Source organism: Notechis scutatus, chromosome 11, assembly GCF_049901735.1.
Source record: "Notechis scutatus isolate UNSWTSFEM ecotype Mainland chromosome 11, rNotScu1.2, whole genome shotgun sequence".
Classification (NCBI taxonomy): Eukaryota; Metazoa; Chordata; class Lepidosauria; order Squamata; family Elapidae; genus Notechis; species Notechis scutatus.
The window spans coordinates 3,833,374-3,850,530 of NC_142019.1; the positions used below are offsets into that span (position 1 = coordinate 3,833,374).

General features: G+C 44.0%; 2 protein-coding genes across 2 annotated transcripts in view; one reads left to right on the forward strand and one right to left on the reverse strand.

The window, feature by feature from the left end:
* Positions 1-17,157, reverse strand: part of CTXND1 (cortexin domain containing 1) — a 413,279-nt gene that overhangs the window by 36,865 nt on the left and 359,257 nt on the right. The window lies entirely within an intron of this gene.
* The window catches only part of ARNT2 (aryl hydrocarbon receptor nuclear translocator 2), a 110,286-nt gene continuing 93,453 nt past the window's right edge, over positions 325-17,157 (forward strand). Inside the window, exon 1 of the mRNA XM_087972616.1 lies at positions 325-800. Coding sequence (XP_087828742.1) covers positions 770-800 — 31 coding nt within the window. The 5' untranslated portion in view covers positions 325-769. The remainder of the gene's footprint in view (positions 801-17,157) is intronic.

A 17,157-nucleotide genomic window follows, 5' to 3' on the forward strand; every position in this document is an offset into this window, starting at 1 on the left:
AGAAAGCTTTGGGTGAATGAGAAGTTTATTTTTGAGGTCTCTGCTCAAGAAGAATCCAGGAGCATCCAAGACCTCTTTTTGGTGAGTGAAATGAAGCCCAGAAAAATTTGCTCCCTCCAAGTCCATGTCTATTTATTTAAAGGGTAATCATGAGCATCACTTTTTAAAACATCGCTTGCTTTAAAAAAAAAAAACGCACTGGCGATTCCATCGTACACACTACAAAATGTAGAGGGAATCCCTGAGTTGGAGGGGGGAAGAGAGAGAGTATTCTATGTTTCTGATTAGAGAGAGAGAGAGAGAGAGAGGCAGAGAGAGATCTATTTGGGATTCCGCTTCTCTCTTCCTCCCGCTACCTGCGCCTCCATCCGCGGCGGTCCAAGGGATGGAGAGCGCAGTCCAGCAGTCAGGGCAAAGTGAGGGCAGCTGGCTTCACTCGCCCACTGCCCATGTGCAGCCCTTTGGCACATGCTCACTTCGCTGTGGGGAGGATGCTGAGCATGAGCAGAAGCGAAATTTGAAAGAAGAAGAAAAAGGGGCTTAATCAGATCAGACATCTTGAGCCGCTGCGCGTTAAGAGCTTAGGCTAGCGTGGCGAGTCGGGCGCCCCTTTGTGTTTGGTGCAGGTGGGAAGGCATTTCCCCGAGGCTTCGTGGCCTGCCCGCTTTCCGTCTTCCCGGGCTGCTCGGAGCATCAGTCCCTACCCCTCCATCGCTTCCCTCCACCCCCCTTCCCAGCTTCCATTCCTCTTAATTCTTCCCGAGACAAGATGGCAACGCCGGCGGCTGTTAATCCACCCGGTGAGTAGCTGTTGCTGGTTTTGCGAGTCCGCAGCGTCTTGCAAACTGGAAAGTCCGCTGGACTCGGCCAGGGCGCCTACGCACTCGCACTCCCCCCCTTCTCCACTCCCGCCCCAAGCAGGCAAAGCTGTCTTTGGGGTGGGTGGGTGGGTCGGTGGGAAATCTCTCTGGACCCGTCAGCAACCGCTCATCCTTCTGATTTGATTTGCAAGCTTTCCAATCTTTTCATCGAGAATAAGCAGGTCTCTCGGTAGATTCAGTGAATCTGATCGCACTACGCGCGCGTCCCCGTGGTTCAATGGATGCTCAGTAGAACCCAGCGTCTCGAGTCAGCACGTCACCATAAACTCACCCCACGGGTCGGTATCGCGCAAGGCGCCCGGATAAAATAGGACGCTGGTGGGTCGGTGCGTCGTAGGAGCGTAGCCAGAGGGAGCTTTCCGGACTCCTATATTCACCCCTAAAAGAAGCTTCTCTGTGCCCAGCCACAAGGATTAGCGACTGTGCCCCGAGATGAAGACCTAGCAAGCCAACTGTTCCCCAAAAAGAATGGCTTGGGCTCTCTTCCATTCTCTTTGTGCAATTGATTTCACTTTGCATGGAGTTGACAGCTGTTCTGGAGATGGCTAGCATTTCTGACACTGTGTCAGAGGCCACGTTGGAGGATTTCCACTTAGGATTAAAAAAAAAAAAAAGCAATTCTGGTTTTTCATCCAAACAGACCAGCCAAGACAGGATGTTGGCTTTTAAAATCTGGGCATAGTGACAAAAGATGGAAGCATTAGGGATACCCCAAATGTTATAGGTAAAGGTAAAGGTCCCCCTCGCACAGACGTGCTAGTCGTTTCTGGCTCTAAGGAGCAGTGCTCATCTCCATTACAAAGCAAAAGAGCCAGCGCCGTCCGAAGATGTCTCCGTGGTCATGTGGCTGGCATGACTAAATGCCGAAGGTGCCCGGAACACTGTGACCTTCCCACCAAAGTGGTCCCTATTTTTCTACTTGCATTTTTTACATGCTTTCAAACTGCTAGGTTGGCAGAAACTGGGACAGGTAATGGGAGCTCACTCCATTATGTGGCGCTAAAATTTGAACCGCCAACCTGCCGACCTTTCTGATCAACAAGCTCAGCGTCTTAACCACTGAGCCACGGCGTCCGTGACTTATCACACCCAAATGTTATAGGAAGCACCAAATTCATCAGCAAGGTTGGCATTATGTATGAAACATTTGCGACTGGCTGGCAGTGGTCCTTCTGCAGCTTTAGGGATATTTGTAAATATTTAGACATGGCATTTCAACATTGGTAAGCCTTGGGGAAAAAACTGGGCTTTTAGTGTTGCATTTTGGAGTGTTCCCCAAAACTTGCCACTGTCTTTGAATGGGAAAAAAGTTACAGCTTTCCCTTCTCTCTTAGGGAACCAAAGTTAATTCCGCTAGGACTTAACTTTAAATTGATCAAATATTTGGAGTGGTGCCCAATCAGCTCTATTAGCTTCATCAAATGACAAGGAATCGGAGAATTTGCAATTTAACAACTCAAAAATGCCAGATTGCCAAGTGCAGCTTTAAACTGTTGGTTCTTGTTTGTGGTTCTTAATTTGGGATTTCAGATTTGGGAGATCCAAAGACGTTAGATGAGAAAAAAAATGCAAGTTTATTTTCACTGTTTTATTTTATTTAAATATGTTTGTCTGAGATTTCACTCAGAGGCACAAAACATTAAGATCCTCTGCACTGTGTTCTCACTGTAAAGGAAATTTCTTTTTAATTGTACATTGGTTTGTGTTTCACAAGTTGGGTTTAAAGGAATTTGGCTAGTTTGTAATTTAGAAACTAAATTTTTGCTCATTATATTGTGCAAAACCAACCCATGTGGCTGTTTCATTGTTTGTTCTGTTGCATAGATGTAGAAGGTTGGATTAATTCAGCTAATCCCAGGTAAAGGTTAATCCTGGTTAATTATATTGTTGTCACAATCTACTTTATAAAGAGGCTTGAAAAGCTCTCTTTTTGAAATCCTTGTATGATAAGGATTGTGTTTTAAGTGAAGTTGAGAGTAGTGCGAGTCTGTATATCACAAAATACCATCTGGAGAACTGGTAGCGGACATTTTGAGTAGTTCGGAGAACTGGCAAATTCCACTTCTGACTGGCCCCGCCCCCATCTATTCTCTTCTTCCTGAGTCCCAGCTGATTGGCTGGGTCTTCTTTGGTTGCCCTGCACAGGAGAACGGAGCTGGAAAGCAGGTTAGTGGGGTGGGGAGGGAATGAGATTTTGCAGTATCCTTCCCCCAGGAGTGGGGAGGGAATGGAAATTTTATAGTATCCTTCTTCTGCCATGCCCATGAAGCCACGCCACACCCACCAAGCCACGCCCACAGAACCGGTAGGAAAAAAATTTGAATCCCACCACTGGACTGCACATTCCTGAACTGGATGGTGGGGAGAGGAAAAGGTTCAGGATGGCACTCCCTAGAATCCCCCAGGATGTATCTGTGAGATTCGAAGATTATAAGCTTTAGCTGGTGAGATTCTGTCCATTTGTTGCAAGCAAATAAAGCATTGGCCTCGACTGGATTTCACCGTGTCTTAGGCTTGACAGCCATAGAGTGCTGATAAATCTTTGCATTTCAACATGTGCAGCACGATGAGCAAACCTGAACTGGGCTTTTGCTGAACAGGGACATATTCAACTGTGGCTATAGATTTTCATCCTGGTTTTATCTTTCTTCAGAGTAGCTACCTCTTCGTTATAGGTTACAGGCATTCAAAAGCAGCACCTTGCTGATCCAAGTCTATTTCACTAGGGCCTCCAGGGTTAGGCATGATTGCCTGGGAATTGCCAGTGAAGTTAACAAGGTCTTTATGTTGCAGTGGCTCAAGGTGGAAAGCAGGCTGAGCTTTTAACTGGAGATACTCGGCCAATGACAAGGCTTGGCTTTTAAGGAGAAATAGAACAGTCCTGCATAGAAAACTCTTGGAAAGGGAGAGCAGAAAGCAGGATCTCTGTCAAAGGAAAGAAATATTGAGATTCTGTTTGTGATGTTTGCTAGCAGGAAACACACTTTGATCCGAGGATGGATCTTTCTTTTTCTTTGGCTGGAGTCCCAGCAGAGGCATTGTCTAGCTTTTGGAGAAGGTCTAGGAGTGTTTTTGAAGCAGGTCCTCCCCAAGAGTTGATTCTGCTCTCCCTTCACCTATTTCCGGTCAGGATTTGAGACTTTTCCCATGCATTCCTGGATACCAGCTCTCAAGTGAGATGAAATCAGGGAACAAGAAGGGTAGCAAGGCATCTTTCAGAATAACAGACTTGGTAGGGATCGTGGAAGTCTTCTAGACTAATCTCTTGCTTGAGTAGGAGACCCTATGCTATTCCAGACAAATGGTGGTCTAGTCACTTCTTAAAAATCTCTAGTGATGGAGCACCCACAACTTCTGAAGGCAACCCATTCCACTGGTTAATTGTTCTTGAGTGGCGGGTTGGATTAGAGGACCTACAAGGTCCCTTCCAACTCTGTTAATCTAATCTGAACCCACGTTCTCACTATAAGTGAGAAATTTCTGTTTAATTCTAGGTTGGAGCTTTCTTTGATAAGCTTCCATTCATTCCTTCTTGTCCTGCTCTCAGGTACTTTGAAGACTAGACCATTCCTCCCTCTTCTCTGTGAAAGTCCTCAGATATTGGAAGACTGTTATCATGTCACCCCTAGTCTTTCTCATCGTTAGACTAGACATACCCAGTTCCCACAACCGTTGATGCTATTGTAGTATCAATTAGAATGCTAGTATTAGGGTAGAGCCAAAATCTTGGAAACTTGAGGAATTTCCAGCCTTCATTTATTAATGAATTCATGTTTCTCAGTCTATTTCAAATAGTGTCTTGCCAATTGCTGATCCCTTCAGCAAAATTGCCATTGGGGAAACAAGCTACTATTGGACTCAATTTCTGTGTTTTAGTTTCTTTATGTCAAATGTCCCTTCCATTCCCCATTTCTCATCATCTCTCCAATCAGATTTGTTCATTGTTAGTGTTTGTTTTTTTTTCCTTTGGGGAATTGTGAAAGCATCAGTGCAAAGTGTTGTGAAATGGTGGTTTGCTATTTAATGGACCTTCATGGAATATCTGGAAAAAGAACACACCTGAAGTCCCCTGAGTGAATGAATGGATAAAGTCTGGTGGACCACAGTGAAAAGTTTCCTTTCCTTGCTCTATGGTGATTAGTCAATAGGGGCAGTAAAGCTCAAAAGTACAGATTGAAGAGAATATTTGAAGCTCAGGGTTGAACTGTGATATCCTTGGTGCCCTCTGAGCTTGGTAGTTTTCTTGCAGATGATTCATTCATCATCATTGCTGATGATGTTGCCTAGTTTGATAATGAAACATCTGCAAGAAAGGTACCAAGCGCAGAGGGCACCATAAACTCAAGTTTGTTATCTTTTAAGGAGATCTGTTTAATAATCTTACAGTTCTGGCTGAGGATAGCATTGCTGTGTTTGGAAAAAAAAGAAGAAGAAATGGACCTCTGCTACTTCCCTTCTCCCCTTTCACAGATTAACTATAGAAATCTGTACAGCATCCTTGATGCTCAAAGCAGATGCTCCCATGGGCAATAGCATTACACCATAATGTTTTTGTCAAGCGTTTCCTAAGCATAAGCCAGAAAAGAGGAGATCTTGATTAAGACATTTTCTTCCTGGAAGCTTTATCCATTGTATCTATAAACCCTCAGTCGAGTTCTGGCTCTAGAGAGCTTGTGCGTAGGTTGCTTCCAAGTCAAGCAGTGATATTATAGCTTTTAATTTTAAATCTGTCACCCAAACCATAACTTGTGATGGAGGGCCACTGTTTCTCTTGACCGTTTTGATTTACAGAGGAAGACACAAGAGAGGGTGCTGGGAGTGATTTTTTTTTTTTTAATTATTGCAAGGAGGTATGCATTCAAAGGACTGTCTCAGTTCCAAAGCTGTGGGCATGTTGCTTTTAAAACTGAAGAGGCACCGTGGAACAATGGAATGGGGAGAGGGGAGGAAAGGAGGGGAGGTAGGTGGGGAGGCAAAGAGATGGGGTAGGGGAGGGAGAGGAGAGGAGGTGGGGTGAAGTTGGGAGCAGAGAGGAAAGGAGAGGAGAGGGGAGAAGAGTGGAGAGGGCATGAGAGGGGAGGGGAAAGGACAGGAGAGTTTATTTGGCCAAATGTGATTAGACACCCAAGGAATACGTCTCGGGTACAGAAGCTCTCAGTGTACATGCAAAGCAACAGAGCAAAAGTAATCACCATCATCATCATCATATCAAGAAGAGGGTCCAGTAAAGAAGAAGAAGAAGAATGCTACAACCCCATACAACATGGGCAAATGTTTTGGTTTGGATCAATTAACATGATTTAGGCTGAGGTTAGGAGTACAATTTAGAGCAGGAGTGGGCAATACATCCCTCTGTTGATCTTCACCATGGTTTCACAGTATTGACCGCTGAAAGTTGACAGGGCTACCCAAGGGTTAATAAAGTAGAAATAATCATTGGGGGGCCATTTTAAAGTCACTCCCAAAACTGGAGGGTTGACTGGTGTGTCATTCGGAGGCTCCTGGTTTGTGCATCTTGAGCCAAAATAGTTGCAGACACCAGATTCAGTTGGGCTAGTCCTGAAGGACCTTCTTAAGAGCCGTAGTGGCGCAGTGGTTAGAATGCAGTACTGCAGGCTACTTCTGCTGACTGCCAGCTGCCTGCAATTTGGCAGTTCGAATTTCAAGGTAGACTCAGGTAGACTTCCATCCTTCCCAGGTGGGTAAAATGAGGACCAAGATTATTGGGGGCAAGAGGCTGACTCTGTAAACCACTTAGAGAGGGCTGGAAAGTACTGTGAAGCGGTATATAAATCTAAGTGCCATTGCTATTGCTATGCTAATTTAAATTGTTTTGCCACTAATGAGACTTTCCCAGACTAAGTAGTGACTAGTGCTGGTTTTCCATTCTTCAATTTTTGGAATCCTATTTTGTTTGTTCCCTTTCTTCGTCTTTTATTTAATTTTATTTTGCTAAACTCTTTATTTCTATTTGTCCTTTGCTTTATCTTTCCTTCTCTTTGATCTTTTATTTTCTCCAATCTCCTGTGTCTAACCAGCCATTATTGCTCATCTATTACAGTCAGGGGAGCCCCTTGTGAGATATTTTTAAAGCCGCTGCAGAGTTACATTAAGCTCTCATCAGATTTCTCTGTGACCATTGTTTAAACAGCACAAATGCCGGGACTGCGCAACGCATTTCAAGTGATCCCAGCTCAGTGGAGAGCATGATTCAGGGCCTTTTTCTCACTGAGAAGAGAAGTGAATTCCTGAATGCTAACTGCACTTACCAACTTGGTTTTTAATGATGCTGAATCGGTGCACCATTTTATTTAGCCATTAGCAAAAGAACTGGGCTGTAATGCACCTTCTCTAGAAGCCCAAACAAGGTTGGCTACAGTTGTTCTGATGTCCTTTCTTGTTGCCTTGTTTCTCTCTTCTTACTTGGGCCCTCAGCTCGAGTATGGCAGCACTGAAGCTCCAAGATGGCTACTGGCAGGCCAGCTTCAGGATTGACAGCTAACCCTCCCTCCTTCTCCCTAAATGGGGCCTCTTGCAATGTAGAATGAATATATAGCACGTATGGTTGCAAGATGCAAATGTAGCTACTGATTTTAATACATTTGTTGAATTTCCAGGTTTGGAGGCACTTTATTTTAGAATATTGGCTACTGGGGGGAAAACACGACAGGGGAGAGAGCTTGTCATTGACGTCATTGGGTGCACCTTAATTTCCCCAAAGTGTCCAATTGCCGATAGCAGACTGTTCAACCAGATGGAGATTGGATGGTCCAACAGAGCATCTCTTACATATGCTGATAGTATTATAAATAATGAAAGCAATGTGGTTCATGGGAAAATTTGCAAGGCTTTGCAAAATATTAAACCTGACAATATTGGCATGCAAAATTCACAGGAACCTAGCACGTCCCATAAAACCTGTAGATAAGGGGGAAAAGCTGAGGTTTAAGCTTTGCTAGCAGGTACTTTGAAAGGTTTACTACTGGGGATCATGGTTTTTCCTTAAGGCCTGAATTGGTAAACTACTTAACCTGTCTGCTTTCCTTAAATGCTTTTAATTAAATCTTCTAAGCTGTTTTTTTTTTAAAAAAATTTGCTGTTTGCATTTGACCATTCATTCAGTGCTTGGCAGTTCTTCCATCCCAGTTATGAGTTTATCGATTCCAGAAATATCAATAAGTCAGCAGAACTAACTTCATTTAAAGTTATACTTGTGAAGTGACAGACCTGGAGATAGATGAAACTAGGAAAGGAACTTCAAGACTTTCTAGCCAGGTTAGCCAAATATATTTTGCAGAGTCATTTGGAGGTGCTTGTCAAAACTACATTTTATGGGCATTATAGGATGAGTTTAGCTCTACCTGGTTGAACTTTGTGGGTGTGATACACAATGGGATAAATCCTGTTTCCTAAAAAAGGGCTGGTTGACCCTTAAAATGTTTTGAACTGAAGACAGCATAGAACTTCCATTTTCCAAAGCAGTTGCCTTGGTTTCAGTGCACAAAAATGTAGTATAAACTTAACCCTCCATCAACAAAGTCTGAAGCAATCTAGATCGTGGGTATAATGTATATAATTTGCATCATTGCCAGTCATTATTATAATGACATAATCAAGGTTCTCATGGCTTTTGCGTCCAATTATGACACAGAATGGCTCTTGTGTAATATAATTAACATCAATTATGTCAACTGCATAATTACCCAAATGATAGAAAATGAGCCAGGTGATGAAATCGGAGATAACAGATAACCCGCCTCCCAATAGCTTCTCTTGAGATATTTACCATGTTCCTGATGCAGAAGTTATGTTTTCCACCCTGAGAGTTGTAACAAACATTTGGTGCATTGTCTTTTCAAGAAGAGCCAACAATTCTTTATACGTCAATCAGAGCCTTGGGGCCTCTTGTCTGTTGTTGTTATTATAGTTTTATTATCTTAGTCTCCTTGTGGTAACTTGTGTGGTTGATGTGTGTAGAACGGGATGTTACAGTGAGAAAGATAACAAAATGTGTGGTATGTACTGCAATCAAACTATTGATCAATCTGTATCTGTGCTCCTAAATTAAATAAGAATAAGACAGAAATTTAGATGATGCCCTACATCTTATGCAGTGGTGGGATTCAAAAAAATTTACTACTGGTTCTGTGGGCATGGATTGGTGGGCGTGGTAGGGGAAGGATACTGCAAAATCCCATTCCCTCCCCACCCCACTAACCTGCTTTCCAGCTCCGTTCTCCTGCGCAGGGCAACCAAAGAAGACCCAGCCGATCAGCTGGGACTCAGGAGGCAGAGAATAGATGGGGTTGGCAGGGCCAGTCAGAGGTGGGATTTGCCAGTTCTCCGAACTACTCAAAATTTCCTCTACCAGTTCTCCAAAACTGGTCAGAACCTGCTGAATACCACCTCTGAACCTGTTAGAGTTCGGCAGACACAGAATAGAGTTTTACTGGGAGATTCAGGAAAAACAATCAACCGTGAGACCGTGTTCTGTACATGTTTTGAGACCTTTCTGCATCCTCCTCTTTCTAGACACGAGATAGAGGGCATTTATACACAACTCTCCTGTGAAATTGCTCATTCGAGTTCTTTGGTATGCCATTATCCCGGGTTGGTTAGCTTGAGTAGGAGTCAGAAGAATGCAGCTGCCAGAACTGTCAGTCACCCTGAAGTTTACGCTTTGCTCTTGTTTTACATGTGAAAAGGCTGGTTGGCTACAGCCTTTTGTCTCAGTATGAGAAAGGAAGAGAAGTTGGGGAGGAATGGAGAGATCTCTCTTGTAGGTTCAGCTTGGATTTTTTTTAACATGCACATGTTCCCTTTTAGAATGAAAAGAATCTCTAGTGAGCAAAGACCAGAATATTTTCCAGGAAATTAGAAGATAGGACAGTGTAACTCTAAGTGAATGGCATGGAAAACTTTGCCTATGGGGAAATTCAAGTCCTGGTGGTATTTTCAGTAAAAACAATCAGATAATTGGAAGGGATCTTGCAGGTCATCTAGTCCAACCCTCCACCCAAGCGGGAGACCCTACACCATTTCTGATAAATGGCAGTCCAATCTCTTCTTGAAAGTCTCAAGAGATGACGCTACCACAACTTCCAAGGGCAACTTCTGTTCCATTGGTTCTCACTGTCAGAAAATTTCTCCTTTCCTGGTTAAATCTCTCCTTGTTCAGTTTCCATTCATTATTCCTTGTCTGGCCTTTGGGTGCTTTGGAAAATAGCTTGACCCCTTCCTCTCTGGGGCAGCCCCTCAAATATTGGAAGACTACTTTCATGTCTGCCCTGATCCTTCTCTTCTCGGTGTTGGTGGGCGAGATCAAGGGGTGCCAATTGGTATCATTTTGTGTCCCCCAAAAGCAAGCAGCTTCATACATTATAAATGTTCAGATATGTTGCATTTTGGATCACAAAGAAAACATTGTCTTTATACTTTTTGTTCGTGCACCATGCTGTACAGATTCAATTGGCCAATTTAATGCTCCTGTTACTGATCTGACAAGCTGCCATTAATATGAACTTTTATGACAATTTCTGCCTGGAGTAATAAAAAACAAAGACAGCTCTCTGGAAGCAACCTGAACAATTTTTTTCCCACTCACTGGCTGTGCTATGTTCTGCCCCTTAATTACTAGCTGAATATAAGGCAGACAAATAACTCTACAAAGCATCCATACAAAGTTTCTTTATTGGTTCATCAGGTATCCTCATATATAACTCACAGTTATGTCGAGATTCATCTCAGTGTCCAAATCTTTGCATAGCTGAATTCATAGTGTAAAAAGATAGCGGTCTTTTCATTCCCATAATGATGGAGCAAAGGGGGTGAGGCACCAGCATGCTACTGGGGTTCAGGCAAGAGTGAAGGAACCTCCCCCAACCCACCAAGGGTCAATTCAGTGACCAATCAGGATTACAGATATGACCACATGATATGGACTACATTTCCCAAGATGCCTTAACTACATTTACCATGATGCACCCCTTAAGGCAGGGGTGGGCAAACTTTTTGGCTCGGGGCCGCATTGACTTTTAAAATTTGACAGACGGGCCGGGTCAGCACAAGATTTTGGGAATCGCCCCCCACCCTTCCCGCCCCCTCTTCTCCTCCTTTCCTCCCCTCGGAGGCCCCTGAGTCAGGAGTTGCTACCACCGGCGCGGCTCCGCGTGGCTCCAGTCCGCGTTGCCTCGGGAAGGGAAAGGCAAAAAGGAAGAGCCGCGGCGGTGCTTTGCAACGGAAGCAGCGGCACCGGAGGCTCAGGCTCAGCAGCTCCTGGTTTTGCCTTTTCCTTCCCAAGGCAACGCGGGACTGGAGCCGCACGGAGCTGCGCCGGCGGTAGCAACTCCTGACAGCCCCAGCCGGACACCTGAGCGGAGCCCGGGCGAAACTGCCTGTTGCTGCTGCCGGAGCACCGCCGGGTCGCCTCCTCCAAGCAGCCTGCCCGCCCACCGGGCTTCCCCTCTGCCGCGCGGCTCGGGGCCAGGCACGAGCGCCCGCGAGTTAAAAGGAAGCCGAAAGTTGCTGGGAAGTTGCTCGGGTGCTGGGAGCGATTTTTTTTCAGGGGCGGGCCGGATTGGACAGACCAATGGCAGCAATTTTTTTTCAGGGGCGGGCCGCATTGGACAGACCAACGGGCCGGATGTGGCCCGCGGGCCGTAGTTTGCCCACCCCTGCCTTAAGGGGACAGCTCTCAATTCCTAACTAACTATCCCAATCCCCAATTAACTATAAACTGTCTGGACAGCACATGCTATATTTTTCCAGACTCCTACAAAGCATCCCTTAGAATCATGCTCCTAAGACAGCAAAGCTGGGAATGAACAGCTTTTGTGACTGAAGGACACATTTGGGATTTGGAGAGATTGTCTTCAGTACCATGACTGTTATAATTATCTAGCCTATCAAAAAGAAGTATTAGGGGGGAATCGAGTAAATAGATTCCAATATTTGAGGGGCTGTCACAGAGATGAGACGATTGACTTATTCTGCAAAACACCTGAGAGCAGAACAAGAAATAATGGGTGGAAGATCATTAAAGAGAGAAGCAACCTGGAACTAAAGAGAAATTTCCTGATGGTGAGTAAAAATTATCAGTGGAATAGCTTGTTCCCTGGAGTCCTGGGCACTCCATCACTGGAGGTATTCAAAAATAGACTGGAGAACCATTTGACCAGGATGGTATAAGTCTCCTGCCCTCAGCAGGAAGGTGGACTAGAAGACCTCCAAGAGCCCTTTAACCCTTTCTGTAAGACATCTTGCTACACTGCTTGCTTATTTGATTTCGATTTCATTGTATGAGGTGCAATGACAATAAAGTAAACTTATATTTATATTGATTTATTTAGACTTATATACAGCTTCATAGTGCTTTACAGCCCTCCCTAATCAGTTTAGAGAGTTAGGATATTGCCCCCAACAATCTGGCTCCTCATTTTACCGACCTCAGAAGAATGGAAGACTGAGTTAACCTTGAGCCAGTGAGAATCGAACTGCTGGCAGTCAGCAGAACTAGCCTGCAATACTGCATTCTAACCACTGCACCACCACGGCTAATGGTACATAGGAAGCACTCTCATATCCCTTCTAAATCCCTGCTAGCCCCATGATTCCATATTCTGTGTTTTACTTTAGTTGTACTTGCAAGGACAAGCATGTATCTGCTTCCCAAATAATGACCCTGTTGGGGATATCTGGGTTTTTAGTCAACGAGAGAAGTGGTGAGGTTCTTTCCTGTTATCTTCAAATGCTTCCTATCTCTCAATTTTTAAGAACACCAAAGACAGGCAGGCAAAGGACTTGAAAGACATTGAGCGAAGTGTTGGTGGGTTTAATGTTAACTTGCCAACTTTTTGAAGAAAGAGTAATGAGGGAGCTTAGTGTTATCTTCTAGAAGGCATTATGGTTTTTCTATCTTCAGTTGAAGGGTGTAAAATAGCAACTTGAATGAACAAAGATGACAAAGAAATCTTTCCTAGAATGCTGATGAGCTGCTAAGTTGCTACATTAAAGTTGGCCCAAATATGTATTTGACACAAAATCAACACTTCTAGATTAAAATGTTGTGATAGAAGAAGGAGTAACATAAAGGAAAACAACTTTGCAACTAACATAAGCTCCAAAACATCACCAGAAGGAATTCTAAAGTACCGTGGGAAGAAGGCAGCAAAAATAGAGTATTTTTTAGAGAGTAAGGACACCTGGGAAAGGGGATCCCAGGTTTTTAATTTAATTAATTCATCATAATTTAAAGGAAAATGGCTTTTTTTGGAGAGTTTATTAAAAAGAAAATCTTTAGTTAAGCATCTCAGGATATTCTCCTACAAATAGGATAGGTGTATGTTTTGTAGATTGTGCCAAATGTCTTCCAAATGATTTTCATTTGCTTGCTGTATGCATACCGAAAACATCTACTGGTAGTTTCCATTTCAGGAAGGAGATGAAATCTGTATGTCTTAATCCAGGAGTCCCCAAACTTGGCAACTTTAAGACTTATGGACCAACTCCCAGCTATGCTGGCTGGAGAATTCTGGGAGTTGAAGTCCACAAGTCTTAAAGTTGCCAAGTTTAGAGACCTCTGTCTTAATCCAAAATCAGCCTTCTTTTCCGAGGATCAGCTAAAATCAGGAAGCTGTGTATATTCTTCTCAACTCGGCAGAATCTCAGGCTGGTTGCAAAAAAGTAAAATCGATAGACACATTAATTGGTAGGAAAAGATGCCGTTAGGTTGTGAGCATGTGCAAAACATTTAAAACCTTTTCAAGCACAATGTTTTGGGCAGCGTCCCATTTTGCACGTGAAACTACTCAGAATAGTTCCGTAAAATTTCATGTTCAAAATAGCCCGGCTTTTTATTGTTTGGTCTGCCCCTTTTATGGCTCAGTTGCCCTTAGAAATGCATTTAACGCTGGCTTTTTAATGCTTGTGCTGAGCAGGAGACATCTGCCTTGCTGATCTAGCAGTGAGCGAAATCACGACAGCTGTATTTAAAATAGTGTAACAAATTGCGCTTTCACCCAACGCTCTTGAACATTGTGTCCCGAATGGCTACTTAATCATGGTTAAAATTAACTCATTCTCAAAGGGCGAGAAAGAGACGAATGCTGTGAAAATGCTCAGTGAAGAATAGCGAGGAGAGTAACGCCACCGAAACTGCATTTTGGGTAGTCCTCGACTTACAAACACAATCTGTACCAGAATTTCAGTCGCTAAGCCATCGTTGTTTAAGTCAATCATCACATGTGTGGACCCAATTTTATGACCATTTTTACCATGGTTAAATACCATACCATAGAATAGGTGGTACCTGGCTGAATAGTAGTAACTGTCAGAAGGATCTTGGAGTCCCTAGTGGACATTAACTTAAATATGATCCAGCCGTGTGCAAGAGCAGCCAAACAAGCCAACACAGTTCTAGGCCGCATAAACAGAGGGATAGAATCAAGATCACGTGAAGTGTTGATACCACTTTATAATGCCTTGGTAAGGCCACACTTGGAATACTGTAAAATGTAAAAAAGATGTGGAGACTCTAGAAAGAGTGCCGAGAAGAGGAGCAAAAACAATTAGGGGTCTGGAGGCTAAAACATACCAAGAACGGTTGCAGGAACTGGGTATGTCTAGTTTAATGAAAAGAAGGACTAGGGGAGGCATGATAGCAGTGTTCCAATATCTCACAGGTTGCCACAAAGAAGAGGGAGTCAACCTATTCTTCAAAGCACCTGAAGCAGTGGTGGGATTCAAAAAAAATTAGTTCTGGTTCTGTGGGCATGGCTTGGTGGCCTTGGCATGGCTTGGTGGGCATGGCAGGGGAAGGATACTACAAAATCCCCATTCCCTCTCCACCCCACTAACCTGCTTTCCAGCTCCATTCTCCTGTGCAGGGCAACCAAAGAAGACCCAGCCAATCAGCTGGGACTCAGTGGGAGGCAGAGAAGAGATGGGGGCGGGGCCAGTCGGAGGTGGGATTTACCGGTTCTCTGAACTACTCAAAATTTCCACTACGGTTCTCCAGAACTGGTCAGAATCTGCTGAGTACCACATCTGACCTGAAGGCAGGACAAGAAGTCTTCAGATGGATGGATGGAAACTAATCAAGGAGACAAGTAACCTAGAAGTAAAGAGAAATTTCCTGATATTTAGAACAATTAATTGAGGAAGGACATGCCTCCAGAAATGGTGGGTGCTCAGATACTGGAAGTTTTTAGAGCTTGGACAACCATTTGTCTGAAATGATGCAGGCTTTCCTGCCAGAGCAGGGGGTTGGACTAGAACAAGGGTGTCAAACTGGCAGCCCACAGGCCGGATGCGTCACATATGCAGGCCACGCCCACGCCCAGTTAGCGAAGGGGAGAAAAAGTCATGATACGTCACGTAATGCTGCTGTGACGATGCACGTTTGATACCCCGGACTAGAAGATCTCCCAGGTCCCTTCCAACTCTGTTATTCTGGTTGTAAAGTGAATCACCTGGTCATTGACTGAACTGTGCAGTTTTACTTTCCTGGTGTCCTTCAGTTGTGTTGGACTCCAGCTGTTCAGTTGCATGCCATCAAGGTAGCAGGGTCAGCACTGAAATCTCACTGAATGAGAGGCATCAGACTGAAGAAAGTCCGAGATGGTCATCGAAGGCTTTTATCTCAAGTTATTTCCCTTAAAATGGTGATGAGATCCATGGTTGGCTGTCCACTCACCCAAGTCATAGACCCCTTGCTCCCTGGGCAATGAGTTGGTGAACTTGTGGGTGTCGGCAGGGGTGGGCTTCAAAAATTTTAGCAACGGGTTCTCTGCCTAGTTGCTGGGTGGGCGTGGCCTAGTTGGGCACCACAGTGGGAAGGGTGTTTTTGCCCTCCCCGGGCTCCGGAGGGTCTCTGGAAGCCAGAAACGGGCCCATTTCCGGCCTTCCTGAACTTCCTTCCAGGAGGCCCATTTTTCACCCTCCCTGAGTTTCCATGCACGCCCTGCACTTACCTGCATACAAAACGGGCTGCGTGGGGACTCCTGGGAAGGGCGAGGTGGACGGGGCCAGCCAGGAGTGGGATTTGGGGGTTCTCCAAACTGCACAGAATCTTAGCTAGGGGCTCTCCCGAACCCCTGCTAACCCCCAGCAGCCCACCCCTGGATGTCGGCCTGTTATTGTCCATCAAAAACTCTCTTCCATTCCAGTTCCTGCCTTCCCTGCAGACCTCAAATATTTAATATCAATGTATCCCCCCGCAAATAAACCGATCAGTATGCAAGATGTTTGTTCCTTGCTGAATCATAGGCTGCTGTTAAGATAAACGGATCTGCGATGACAGTTCTGAGTGGAATACCAATCTAGCCCTGCTTCTTCCCGGAGGTTTTTGGCATTTCTTATGAATTCCTTTTGAAAGAAGGTGCCGTCCAAAGGAGAGAGAGGGGGGGGAAAAAGACGTATTTGTTGGACCGTTTCTGCACAGGTGGGAGAGAATTGATCTAGTTGAGAGCAGGGCGCATTGAAAAGCGTTGAGCATTAATGTGAATGGGGTTGAGCTGAGCCTTTGCAATAATTTATTAATCCAATTCTTTTAAATCATAGCTGGACAAATCTGTCTTTAAGAATCTCGGACTTTTTTTTTGGTTCATATCAGTATTATCATGTGAATGGAGATAATTAATGTTATTTTGTACAGCATATGTTTTTATCAAAGATTTGATTTAGCTTTTATTGTCAAATACCAAGCTGGCATTATGGTTCTCTCTTTCTCTCTCTGTCTTTCTCTTTCTTCCTTTTTCTTTTTTTGCATTTGATGATAAAACGCTCCCTCTAAGTGCACGATAAAGGCTAAGGAACAGACACCTATATCTGGCATTCCTTAAAATTGTATTTTTAAAATCTCTTTTACAAATGTTGAGTATCTGGGTTTCTTTTTTGACATTCATGTAGAGTGGAGAGATGTTGGCTTGGAATTGCTAATTCATGGAATGCTGACAATGTAATTAATAATGTAGTTTTTTTTTTTTTAAATGGAGTTGTAATGTTCTTGTATGCTTCAAAGAGTCATTCATAAGAACAACTACACTGGGCCAGACAAATTGTACAGATAGCCTAGCATTCTGATACTTGGAATTTTCTTTAATTATTTATTTCTTAGGTGTTTGAGGTTACTTGACTCCAAAAAGGTGCTGCGTGCTACACAGCTAACACATTTTTAACAACTCGTAATCTAAAAAAGGAAAACATTAAGAAACACCATTCACCTATTAATTTTCCAATATTATTCTCCAGCAAATAGTATTCAATTCTTTGCTTCCAG